This window comes from Seriola dumerili, unplaced genomic scaffold (genome assembly GCF_002260705.1).
Source record: "Seriola dumerili isolate Sdu_G_001 unplaced genomic scaffold, Sdu_1.0 BDQW01000052.1, whole genome shotgun sequence".
Taxonomy (NCBI): domain Eukaryota; kingdom Metazoa; phylum Chordata; class Actinopteri; order Carangiformes; family Carangidae; genus Seriola; species Seriola dumerili.
The window spans coordinates 1,526,600-1,540,537 of record NW_019174307.1 but is presented as its reverse complement, the minus strand read 5'-3'; the positions used below and the strand labels follow the sequence as shown (position 1 = coordinate 1,540,537).

Below are 13,938 nucleotides of genomic sequence, written 5' to 3'. Positions count from 1 at the left end.
GCGGAGGTTTCAACTGTGTATCTGTCAACCACAGCCATGACTGAGGGAACGTGAGTATATATATTTATTTATTAATTTAACGGATAATGTCGCCAAAAGTAGTTTATTACAGGTTTTCTCACCAGGAATAATGACGAGGAAGCGACGGCAGGTGAAAATGCTTTTTAAAAAATCTTAATTGATTTAATTACGATTGAACATAGGTGTAACGTTCATTAGAAAAGTGTGAACCGGGTGATATTTATGTCGCTACTAGCTACTGTAATTTACTACAGTGATATCATAGCAGACACATGTGTAACTGAAAATAAAGTGAAGCTTTCAGACTGGAAGTATTTTTTGAATACATAAGCATTAATAAAATTCATTAGTGGAATATAATTAAGTAACATCTGTATTTAAGTACAATAATTAACTCGGATATTTACTTATTTACGTTTATTCCTCCACTATAAATTTGACAGCTGCATGTATGACTTACTTTTTAAGATTCAGATTTTAGAAAAAAGTTAAAACAACTCAAAGTATACAGTATAAAGTTGTTAAAGCTACAAAATTAGATTGCATTTACACGATAATGTATCAGTAATTATAACCAAATTATAATGAATAATATAACACTGACAGGGGCCATTCTGCATAATGGTTCCTCTACTGTTGGTAATATAAGTACATTGTGCAGCCTACTGTGTAAATGTGCTCAATACGTCCTTTTAGTGGAATGTTCTTCCAGCTGTGTGTCATCCTGAGAGAGCAGCTCAAACTGTCGGACCAATGAACACCTAAATGTGTAGTTTGAACAATTGAAATGGTTTGCAGAAGGTAGGAACTAAATATGACAAGGTGACACTGACAATAAAAAGCACAACATATATGAACGCCTCTGACGAAGCCAACAAACAGATTTATAGGTTTATTATAAGCTTCACAAAGGTTTTAATTAGGTTGCAATATATTGTAAAAGTATTAATACCAATTATTGTGCCAATTCCCTGTAAATGGTTAATTATAAGAAACCTTAATGTGAAGACTGGCTTCCTCACCAAGCTATTGTTGGGTTCTGACTTTAACAGGGAGAAATCACTGCCTTTTATAATGATTCTGCTTTCATTACTTCATATTCTACACACTTTTGGATTGTGTGTCACACGTGCACATGAGCTCAAATCCAGCAGCAGAATTATTGGCTTCACCTTTGATCAGCTGATCCGCAGAAATACTTCCATTGTGCAAGACTTTTTAATATTCCACATTTAGTACAAAAATCTAAGTTTAAGAACCAGCTGTCTCTTCCAGGCACCTACGGAGGCGAGGGGGGCCATACAAGACGGAGCCAGCCACAGACCTGAGCCGCTGGAGACTGACTAATGTTGAGGGCAGGCAGACGTGGCGCTACGTGGAAGATCAGGAAACCCCAGACAGAGAGCAGACCATGCTGGAAGCCCACTCACTAGGCCTGGACACGGTGGGTTTTCCATCTTTTTTTTTTTTTTTTTTTTTATAAGAGCGAAGTTAGTTCAGGCAGGTAAATCGAAGTTTTTACAATTACAAAACAGCAACAGCGGTTTCAGACCTGCGCTTCTGTTACAACTGCAGTTCCACACTTAATCTGCCTGTGGGACGGTTCAGTCACTCAGTTACAACTCAATATTCACTTTTTAGTATCCACTATGTAGATAACTACGGATGACAGGTGATAAATTATAGGAAAAACCAACATAAAGAGTCTCAGTGATGTGTTGTTCCACCACCTGCTGCCAGAACAGCTTCAATGCTCCATTGATTCTACAAGTGTCTGGAGGATGAACACCTTCTTCCAAAAGATATTCCCTCATTAGTGTTTTGATGGTGGTGGCGGAGAGCGCTGTGTAACACGTCCATCCAAAATCTCCCAAAGCTGTTAAACTGGTTGAGATCTGGTGGCTGTGAAGGTCATAGCATATGATTCACATCATTTTCATACTCGTCAAACTATTCAGTGACCCCTTGGATGGGGCATTGTTGTCATGTGTCTCTACTCTTTTTTCAGGTTTTTCCTCGAATTTGTCACCTCTGTCTGTACATGCATATGGGATCATGTGGTGTGTTGACGTCAGTTGTCCCATTTACAACATATTGGACACTAATCCGATCATTCACAACACAGTGTTGTACTCTGAGCTGTATTTACTGCTGGTAACCAAAGTGGAAGGCAGACTCATGAAGTAATCTCTAATCCTGTCATCTCTCCACAGAGTAAGTTTGTGTCCGGCTCCCCTGCCGCCCACACGGCTGTGGATGCTGCTCTGAAAGGTATGGACTTCTACAGGCACCTCCAGGCCGAGGACGGTCACTGGGCAGGGGACTACGGCGGGCCTCTCTTCCTGCTCCCAGGTAAGACAGATCCTCCTCCACATGCTCTTTCATTTCACGCCTGAAATACTCAGTGGCTATATTTAGTCCTTCCACATAAACTGTAAATTAAAAGCCACTATGTGTAAAATGTGTCATCCTCCAGTGATACGGTGTTTTCAAAGATGCTGGCAGACACAGGTGATGTGATTTCTGCAAGTTACAGAACACATGCACGCTTTGTGTCTCTAAATGCCATAGAAATAGAAAGCCTGTATAGTCATTGTAGAAAATACAGTGAAAAAAAGAGTGACAGTTCAGTATCTTATGAGCCATTACTTTAAAAATCATTCCCATCTTTTTGCTTAGATAGTTTGTTACGGTGGTATGTGGTGCAGGTGGAGCTGTTAGAGTAAACAGAACACAACTCAGTATTGCATGATACCAGTTTTTTCATGCATTGTTGCTTCTCTCTCTCTCTCTCTCTCTCTCTCTCTCTCTCTCTCTCTCTCTCTCTCTCTCTCTCTCTCTGTGTGTACTCGTGTGTGTGTGTTGCTCAGGCCTCCTGATCACGTGTCATGTGGCTAAGATCCCTCTGGCCGAGGCCTGGAAGAAGGAGATGGTGAGGTACCTGCGCTCCGTTCAGCTGCCAGATGGAGGCTGGGGTCTGTAAGTCGACAACACAATTATTTGACTTTTGATGTTCACACGTGCCTTATCCTACGGCGGCCCTGAGAGCTCAATGCACTGCAACATCTGTACAAGCATCATTTTGTCATGTTATTCCAGAGAATAAACAATAATAGGGGCCAGTGTTTTATAGTGAAATGAAACCCTACGATACAAGCATCTACATATACAGTTTGAACCAGAGCTGTAATTCAAAGTGTCCGTTCATCCCCGCTGCTACAAAATAATTACAGGAGAAGTGTCAGGCTATCTGGGACACAGATTATAGCAGCATTCTGAGTGTGTGTGTGTGTGTGTGTGTTTTTGTTTTTCTGCAGACACATTGAAGATAAATCTACCGTCTTCGGCACAGCACTGAGTTACACCTCACTGAGGATCCTGGGAGTAGACCCTGATGATCCAGATATGGTTCGAGCCAGGAACAACCTGCACAGCAAAGGTGGGGAGGAATAAGTTGAAATGAAAAGCACAAAGCTCTGTAGGATGTTATTAATAAATACAGTAATACTTACATTCAGTACTGATGATCTTTCTCTACTGATAACGCACATCCTAAAACATCTTAATGTGAAAAACAGATTTTTTTTTTTTATTGGAAAATATGTTGTTTCTTTATTTGTAGTGATAGAATATTTCCTGCAAATTTAATGTGAGATAATGTGAAGCCATGTTTATAATAACAACCATGACAGGGCTCCTTGTTCCTGTAAACCAAAGCGCTCTCTGTTTTTTATTTTGTTCAGGCGGTGCAGTGGGGATTCCCTCGTGGGGTAAATTCTGGTTGGCTATTTTAAATGTCTACAGCTGGGAGGGAATGAACACACTCCTACCAGAGATGTGGTAAGCTGGATGCTCCAACATCCCTTTATATTCTCCTCTACCCATCAGCCATGATTTAAATACACAGAGGAAACTTCAGGATCTCAGCTGAGGTCAGAGAGGTCATTATGTTGCACCAGTACAAACATTATGTGATTCTGACATTAAAAAAAAAAATATATAGTGAGATCTTGTCTTTCTCCCATGCAAACTGCTGCTGCTGCAGTTGGAAATGTAAGTGATAAAGTGTGGCAAAGGTCATCAGCAGTAAATTTAAAGGTCCCATATAGTATAAAGGTAGATGTCCATGTCTTCTATGATTATAAAGCAGGTCTAAGTTCTGTATTAATACTGTGAAAGTATCAAAGCCTCAGTCCACAGAGAAATGCACACAGCCTGTATTCAGAAACTGAGACTTAAAAATGAGCCATCAGGACTTCTGTAACTTTGTGATGTCACAACCAAGTAGTCACCACTCTCAGCCATGCCCCAAGCCCCGACTTCCTGGACCGACCATCCAACCTTGCAGGATTGGGGTTCTCTGAGTGTTTACCTGAAATCTGCAGTGCTTTTATTGGATCACTCAGAAAACAATCAGCCAATCAAAACAGAGGCTCAGAGCCTCCTCTCTTCTGATTGGCTCACTGACCTGTTGTTACTAGAGCTCCAGAGAGAAGCCAGAGAGAGGAGATGTAAAACTACATTGAGATGGTTTTTGTTTCTTAAAACCACAGATATATCTTCTTATGGATCAACACTTCAAATAAAACACAGGAGAAGAGGAAAATATGGAGCTTTAAAAGCGTTTCTGAACTAAGACCAGGCCCAATCACAAGCAGGAGGTCACTGATTCTCTTGGAAAAATGTGTGAACATATTTTCTTTTGAATGAATTCAGGGTTGATGTTAATGTTTTTGTTTGTTAACAGGTTGTTCCCAGCTTGGATGCCAGCCCACCCCTCCACTCTGTGGTGTCACTGCCGTCAGGTCTACCTCCCCATGAGCTACTGCTACGCTGTCAGACTGGCAGCGGAGGAAGACTCCCTGGTCCTCAGCCTCAGACAGGTGCTGCAGCCAAACTGTCCCACAAGGGGACGCCACACTCTGTACTTCACAGTCAGAGCTCAATGTTAAACTCTGAATTTTGAAGCAATTATAGAGGATGACATCATGATGAGTTTCAGTGCACTTAATAATAATAGTGTGGTTGCAATTAAGGATTGATTTCATTACTGATTAAGCACTGATTTATTATGTTTTAGATCAGATCAGTTTTCTGTTTAAGGTCTGAAATTTTTGGAAGAAAAGAATGAAAAATATCCATCACAATTTCACAGTTTTCCTCTTCAGATTTATTTTGTCTGATAAGCAGCATAACCCAAAGGATCAATTCATATTAATATAAAGGGTGTTTTTTTCAATCATACAATATGTCCCTTTCTGATAACTCTAATGAAAAACAAACTGCCTGTGTGTTGCTCTAACTGCAGGAAGTTTGAGGTTGTAAAAGAACATTACTGGCAAAACAGTTTTTTTTTTTTTTTTTTTTTTTTAAGAAAATCTGGTATTTATCAGTATCAATATCACAGAGTGATAATATAGAGATGGTTGATAAATAACTGGTTGGTTATCAAAGTGCAGCTTCCTGTTCTGGCCCACACGTCTGACTCTCACCACAGAGAAGTGTGGAAAGCAAAAGGCTGTTTAGCTCAGTGTCACCAGTTGTTCACATGTTGTTCTGATACAGTATGTTGTTGTGTGGTACTGAAATTTACACATTCACAGCCTGACTACGAAATGTTTGCTTAGTAATAAAACACAGAAAGGTTTATTTCAGTTTTTTTAAGCAACAACCTTGTGTTGTATATTTAAATTTGTCACAGCATCTGATGGAAATAAAAACTGGCATCAAAGTCATTACACTTTAATAGTAATTGTAATGTTTATACTAAAGAGACTGCAGTATTATTAAATGCTCATATCAGTACTCAGTATCGGCAAGTACCCAAATGTAAATACCTCTACTTGTACTTGGTCTGAAAAAAGTGGTATTGGTGCAGCCTTATGAAAAAGCCATTTAGTGTGTCTAAGCTATTGATCCACCAAGTCTCTGAGCTGAACTAGATGTACAGTTCTGGTTCCAAAACTCCCATAGGTTTATAATTAGGGCAGAAATCAGGTGATTGTGAAGGCCAAAGTATGATTCACATCCTTCTCATATCATTCACTGAGCCCTTGTGTCCTATATGGAAGTTTACACATTTGTTATTTTTCTCCACTCATTTATTCAGGTGTTTGATCTCTCACCTGTTCATCAGTGTAGGAGGATCCAGTGGTGTGATCCACCTTTTAAAATATACAGGAGAGCAGCCCAGTGCAGTTTTTATTTTATTTTGACAGTAGGACCACTTCTTTATTTAGAAATATCTTTGCCTTAATGTATTTATTAATGTATGTGAGCGGTTTGTATTTGTCTCTTGCTCTTTGTTGTGTAGGAGCTTTATGTCCAAGACTACGCCACCATCAACTGGCCCGCTCAGAGGAACAATGTGGCAGCATGTGACATGTACACACCTCACAGCACACTGCTCACCTTTGCCTACAGTGAGTCTGAACAACCCACTGTGCACCGTGATGATAAACCACCGCCTACACATGTGTGTTGCTGTAATACAGGCAGCAACATTAGAACAACATTAGATGTATCCCTGGTTACAGGGTGATTTTACGCAATCATTAAAAGAGGAAAAACACTGCCCTTTGAATCACCTCCCTAACGTTGCGACTCTGTTTCCTCTCGTCCTGCAGTGGTGTTGAATGTGTATGAAGCCCACCACAGCAGCACGCTGAGAGGAAGAGCAGTCAAAGAGCTGTATGAGCACATCCAGGCGGATGACCGCTTCACCAAATGTATCAGCATTGGACCGGTAACAAACACACAGACACGCAAAGACAAAACAAAATAGACATTGCATGAAACGAAAACTGACACAGGTTAAAAACACCTCAACTTGACTTATTACCACAAGAGTGTGCGTGAACGTGAAGTACTGGCCTTTCCCCTCAGATCTCCAAGACTATCAACATGCTGGTTCGCTGGTATGTAGACGGCCCTTCCTCTCCAGTCTTTCAGGAGCATGTGTCCAGGATCCCAGACTACCTCTGGTCAGTCAAACTGTCTCTCGCAACTTCAAAACCCATCACTGCTCAATTAGGTGTTCAAGAAAAGCTCCTGTGAAGCTAGATATTGCAGTATGCGTGTATGATGTGGAAACTAACGATGTGCACCAAAGTGAACTGCTGGTAAACTAACAGTAAGTTGTGTGTGTTGCAGGCTGGGACTGGATGGTATGAAAATGCAGGTGAGCATTTGTTCTCTGCTGCGTCTGTATGTCGCGTGAGCGTTTCCACAGGTGCAGATGCAGCAGTGGTTTTGAAGCTTGTCACTTCACACTCACATTCCTTCAGTCTGCTGGCTGGTTCTATACGTTGCATTTTGTCCTCTGCACTCAGGGAGTTCAAATTGAACTTAACCTGAGTGTTTGACCGTTTTGTCTTTTTTCGTTCCGCACAGGGGACCAATGGATCTCAACTGTGGGACACTTGTTTTGCTGTACAAGCTTTCCTTGAGGTAACGCACACCCGGCCACTCACACTCACAGCAGCAACATTGTTAATGTAAGAAGGCATATGTTATCTGTCATCTTATGTCATCTGTGGACTGTTACTGTTACTGAGCCACCGGCTTGTTCGGTAGAGCAGTGACACTGAGAGACAAGAAGCATCTTAATCTGGATGTGTTGTAAGATGTTTCTGTTATATTGGTGAAGTGACTCTGGAAGTGAAGGTCAGAATCAAGGAAATACCCAGATTTCACATCTGTGTGGTACTTTCCAGAGAGAGACACCAAAGAAGAATATATTTCTTGCTGCAGAGTTTCAGTATCAGTGACAAGAATTTTTGTTTTTGCCTTTGATGCATGTTGCCAGTGAGTTAACAGGGGACGGGAACATGTGTCATCAGTGTAAGAACAGTAACATAAGTCATGTTTCTACACTGTGTGGCCTATATGTATAAAATGAACCACATATGATGTCACTTCTCGAGTGATGTTTACATCAAATGTGTCAAACACTGTCCTCTAATAATCTATAATAGTAATATAGAAATGTAGGTATTGTCACTAATAACTCACAGATCATTGATCGCCTCGAGAATGATTGATCATTACTGTGTTTGGCACGGAGGTCATATTATATATTACATATTATTATAACATATTATAATAAGTTGTGTGTTGGGTTCTTTCAGGCCGGAGCTCAGGACAATCCCAGACTAGCTGAGTGTCTCCGAGACGCCCATCAGTTTCTCACCATCACACAGGTATGATCAACAAGCAGCTGACTGCTGAGCTAATCCTCCATTATGCTGCTGTTTTGCAGATGTTTATCCGTGAAAATGTGATTTCAAAACAAAAACAAAAGCAGTCACAAGGTTTTCATTATCGAGCATGAGAATAAGCACGTGTTACCTTTGGATATGTTTGCAGAACATTCAGTCGTGCTAAAGATTAAAACTGTAATATGATCATCCACTGCTTTTATATACCTGACGAGTTTTCCCACCACCAGATACCTGAGAATCCTCCTGAGTACCAGAAGTACTACAGACAGATGAACAAGGTAAGCTAATCTAACACAAGAGCCACCTCTCAACATTTTTCCTATTATTCTTAAATAAAAGATTAAATGCCTGTGGAAATTTTATCCAGGAAGCAGAAAAGAGAGAAGTAAAGTATGAACACATGCGTGCACTGCACTGTACTGCACAACCCTGTTTTTGTTTTGTAGGGAGGCTTCCCCTTCAGTACTCGTGACTGCGGCTGGATCGTGGCTGACTGCACAGCTGAGGGCCTGAAGTCAGTGATGCTGCTGCAGGAACTCTGTCCGTCCATCAGGCAGCCTGTCGCCTCTGAGCGTCTGTATGATGCTGTCAACGTGGTGAGTCTGCAGGAAAAAAAATGAATGGAGGACTAATTTATCTTTTTTGGAGGTTTCCTACGCCAATGTGCTCCAAGTCTTTATGATAAGCCCCAGATTTTGTCACTGGTTTACAGGAATAGTTTGCCTCTTTGGGAAACATGCTTATGTCCTTTCCTCCACTCACATATAAGGATGTAAGTTAGCTTAGCATTTTGCATTTTGCATTATATATCCCATTGGTTTAAGCCATACACAAACCAAAGTCACACTGCAGCCCAAACTGAACCCTCTAGTCCCTCTCGTGCACTCGTGCTGTTGTGAAGTTGCTCCTTGTCGTCCTGCAGTGTTACAGCTTTTGCGCCGTGTGTCTGTTTGTAGCTTCTGAGCATGAAAAACTCAGACGGCGGATTTGCCACATATGAAACTAAGAGAGGAGGGAAACTCCTGGAGCTACTCAACCCTTCCGAGGTGTTTGGTGAGTATGCTGTCGGCACCTCACTCAATGCCCATTCCATGCACGTCACTGTCAGGTGTGTTCAGTCTGGAAACAACGATTTTAATCTGTGTTGTTACACAGAGTAGCAGAGATGGGGAAAAAGTCACTGCAGTGATCTCTTGCCTCTAGAGACAGGGTTATTTAATAAGACCATCATGCAGGTTGATGCCTGATTGAAGAGTCTTGTGCAGGGCAGCTCAGTGGTGTGAGCGCTGGCAGGACTGTCAGTGTGACTCAAGCTGCAAATATGCAGATGTGAAAAAGGGAAACAAGGAGCCAAATATAAACATGGCATTTCAGTGTCCGTTCAACATTTAGTGAGTGGGAAATGTTTTCCATTGCACTCTGAATGTGTTGCATTATTATGGCCTTTACAGTATCAAAGGGCAAAGAGCCTAATATGGGGGAGGGGATGCAGTAACGTGCTGTGAAAGTCTTAGTAACAGTGTGTGCCTTCTCTCTGTCTCTCCCACACGCTAACAGGTGACATCATGATAGATTATACCTATGTGGAGTGTACCTCCGCAGTCGTGCAGGCTCTGAGGCACTTCCAGAAGGTCTACCCTGAACACCGTGCTGAAGAGATAAGGTACCACACCACACATCAACATGTTTGGAAGTATACTAGTGTCAGTTACTGAGTGGCACAGAAACCATCAGCAAACTGGCTGCCTCTGCATATGTTAGAAATTCTGCAAGCACACGTTTCTATTATGGAAAACATTTATATCTGCTGTTGATTCATGACTCTAATCTGAATCCGAGACATTCTTAACTAAATAATTTCTCAGTTCTTGTTGAGGTTTGGGATTAAAACTCCAGGGGAAAGGTTGTAAAACAGTCCATTGGTTCTTCTTCAGGTCCACTCTGAGAGAAGGACTGGACTACTGCAGGAAGGTGCAGAGGCCTGATGGATCCTGGGAAGGGTGAGCCCACAGTTGTGATGTTACAGTCTGACGTCCTACCTGATGGGCAGGTAAAGCTCAATGATTTTCTGCTTGTGCTCAGGTCGTGGGGAGTGTGCTTCACATACGGAATATGGTTTGGCCTGGAAGCTTTTGCTTGCATGGGTCACGTCTACGAGGATGAGTAAGAGATCCAAACACTGATCACTGAAATGTTATTATATGTGGTTGAACAAGCCACACAGGACACCCATTAACCCCTAGCCTACGCGCTACATTGCACCCTTGTGACCTCTGTTGCCAGGGACGTGTGTGCAGAGGTGCAGAAAGCCTGTCAGTTCCTGCTGGACCGACAGATGTCGGACGGAGGCTGGGGGGAGGACTTTGAGTCGTGCGAACAGCGGCGCTACATCCAGAGCGGCACCGCTCAGATCCACAACACCTGCTGGGCGTTGTTAGGCCTCATGGCTGTCAGGTAAAGAAGCCCTCAACTGACTGCACTTTCACGGATCACGGTGGGATCTGACTGGATGGGATGGGATGGGTTCTGGTTTGGAGTTTAGCAGAATTGCTGGAACAAGTTTGTACTGGCTGTTGTTAGTTGAAGGTTAGACTGATGATTTTAGTCACGTGTCATGTGTCTGTGTTATTTACACATCATGTGTAATGATGAATAAATCTGTAATAATAATAATAATAATAATAATAATAATAATGATAATAATGATAATAATAATAATAATAATAATAATAATAATAATAATAATAACTTTATTTAGCACTTTTCTTAACAAAGTTACAAAGTAAAGTAGAACAGCACAAATAAAAACATCTCAAATCAACATTATGCAAAAAGACAGTGAGCGAAAAGAAATATGTAAAAACACGGATATTAACAATGAAGGAAAAAAAAACCTCTCATAAGGTTTGGAACAGATATGTAAAAAAACGAGTTAATACAAGTGTAATCATACAAGCATATAACACGTATCAGACATTACCAAGGGCTAAGACAAAGAAACGCGTTTTAAGAAGAGATTTAAAGGAAGTTAAAGAGTGACAAGTGTCTGATTTGAAAGCTGTAGCAACGAAAAGGAACTTCCAGCTTTTCAAAAGTAAAAATTGAATCTAATCAAAACAAACTGAACTGAATCCAAACAAAATAATTCATGTGAATTCAGCAAAATGGCTTGTGTGCATCACCAGGCATCCTGACAGGCGGGCCATCGAGAGAGGAGTACAGCTGCTGATTGACAAGCAGCTGCCCAATGGAGACTGGCCACAGGTGAGTCTGTGCTTTGCACGTGTTTTAATACTTACATGTTAAATACTCGACTGAAAATGAAAGGGAATCTCCTGCAGGCTTTGATGTGTGACGTTCTGTGCTTCCAGGAGAACATTGCAGGCGTGTTCAACAAGAGCTGTGCCATCAGCTACACCTCCTACAGAAACGTCTTTCCAGTCTGGACCCTCGGCCGCTTCTCAACACTGTACCCCAGCAGTCCGCTCGCCGGGAAGGTCAAGCTGTGAAGATGTCTAAAAGTCGATCAGACTTCGAAATGAGAAAACAAAATGTCTTCAGCTAAAGCGAAAAAACACAACAGCAGCCACAAAGTTCAGACAATCAGTTTTGGAAAGCGTGTATTATTTTAACACTTTGAGCTGTCTCAGCACTTCAGCTGTGTTTTCCATCAGATGAAGTAACACATTTCATTCTTTGAATTTCTTTCTGTCGACATTCCAGCGCGGCTCGTCCGCCAGAGCTACTCCTCACAAATCTGTTGTGATTATCTGCTGCGGTCCAAGACGCCCACTTCATGTGTACAGAAGCATTTATGTCCATGTCGCCTTATATCCCTGCCCCCTCCCTACCATTTGCATTTAGAATAAAGAATTTTTCTATGGTATCATTGTGCTTGTTGTCTGCAGTGAATGCACCTTTTGGCTTGTTTCACATTGCTCTGTGTTCAGACACGAAGCACATATGGAGCAATTCTTTTCTTTGGAAAAAATGATTCCTCACAAGACGTACTGGTCCGTTACTGTTACTGATCAGTCAAAACTTGCAGGAAGCTCGTGTTTTAACAACCAGGAAGAACTCAAACCTGCAACATTTCAGTCATAATTCTTCTACTACTAATAACTTTTAGATGCAGAATTTGAAATGTTATCACCTCCGCAACAGCAAAATAAGATATAAACAAACTCTGTAGATTGTCGGACGTAACCAGTGTCACTGTTCTGTATTTGAGGCTGGGTTCTCTGCCATTCATTAGATCCTGCTTTATTCTGCGAAGACGCAATTAGTTACCAAGGTGTCTGTTTTAGCCCTCTGACTGCTAATTCTTTCTCTTACTGCCGTTTTTAAGTTGAGTTAAAGGTGTGGCCACGAGGAATGTTTAGAGATGTTCTGCTGATTAAAAGGTATTTTGTGGGAGTGTGCCAATGTTCACAATGAATAATGTGCGATCATGGAGCTATTTCAGGTCAACAAGCTGTAAGTGTGTTAACTTGTGCGTCTTTCCCATTCACAGCATTGAATAGATTCCATGTATGAAAACAGACATACAAGGCGAGTCTATGTAACTGGTTAAACTTGTGCTTTCTAGTGTCTATTGTTTGCTCAGAGTCTTAAGCATGCACTGATGCTGATAAGAAAGCTGGTTTTGATTCACCTCCCTCACCTTTTCCACATATCTTCCTTTGACTCACCTGTAGCACAGTGTCAATCAAGTGGTTTTGCAACGTTTACTGAATGGAAAGACTAAGGTTAATATGTGCATGTTGGAGGAGGAGGATGGAGGCTCTACCAACAAGAGTTTAATTTCATTTCCAAGGTAACCATATACATATTCAGATATTTCCGTGAATCAGTCAAAAATGACAGTTGTTAGATTCCTCCTTACCACCGCTGTGCACTTCAGACTTGAGGCTTCGCTTTCTTGACTCTCTAAAAACTTAATTTGGCACTTGGCTCCGTGAAAACTTGATTTGAGACTTGACTCCCCAAAGATTTGACTTCAGACTCAACTTTTACATTGATTTTACATTGCGGTGATTTTTTCTCGCACCTCAGCAATCATCATGTTTTAAAGCTTCACGTCTTACAACTGAAACTAAATCAGGTCCCAAATCTGACTGTTTGAGGTTCCACAGAACCCCTCTAAATAGGTAAACGAGGACTCATTTAGCACTTCTGAGGGTTTCACTCAGTGCAAGTTTATTTGCAACAAAGCATGTATACGAACAAACTCTGATCTGTCCCGGTAACAGTTCAGTCTAGCACATTATAGGAGCCCCTCACAGGCTCTCCTCCCCCTCCCTTCCTGAGTCCTAGCAGGTCATGATAATGAGACATTGTTATTCTCAAACTGTGAGGTCTGGCATCATGGGATCATGTTCTGCAGAACTCCACTCATCCTGGTGCGCGTGAAGTATCTCAGGAGAGCAACTTTAATTGTCACATCATTTAGCTTTGACAAATCCAAACAAGTTTGTACAAACTTTACCGTTGGTGGTTCTATTACCTAGTCATGACCGGAAAACCTGTTTGTCCCCTGGCGTCTGAGGCGTCAGGCCTCAGCTGACCTCACACCGACTTAGCTGTTGCCAGAGATGAAACACCCAAATATCACATATGCTTAGTCATCGACTGTCACAGAGTTATCATTTTGGAAATCACATATGCACAAGTGAATTTTCTTCTTATTCTACAA

General features: G+C 41.5%; 1 protein-coding gene across 1 annotated transcript; it reads left to right on the top strand.

The window, feature by feature from the left end:
* The first annotated feature begins 7 nt into the window (after nt 1-7).
* On the top strand, nt 8-12,129 carry lss (lanosterol synthase). Its single transcript, XM_022740771.1, has 22 exons — nt 8-50; nt 1,297-1,465; nt 2,235-2,373; nt 2,892-3,000; nt 3,339-3,460; nt 3,765-3,861; nt 4,769-4,904; nt 6,335-6,443; nt 6,648-6,766; nt 6,907-7,004; nt 7,174-7,201; nt 7,414-7,470; nt 8,151-8,222; nt 8,471-8,521; nt 8,690-8,839; nt 9,200-9,296; nt 9,801-9,906; nt 10,178-10,243; nt 10,326-10,406; nt 10,527-10,697; nt 11,429-11,507; nt 11,615-12,129. Exons 1-22 carry the CDS (start codon nt 37-39, stop codon nt 11,750-11,752), a joined length of 2,208 nt encoding a protein of 735 aa, XP_022596492.1. The 5' UTR covers nt 8-36; the 3' UTR covers nt 11,753-12,129.
* The last annotated feature ends 1,809 nt before the right edge of the window (nt 12,130-13,938 follow it).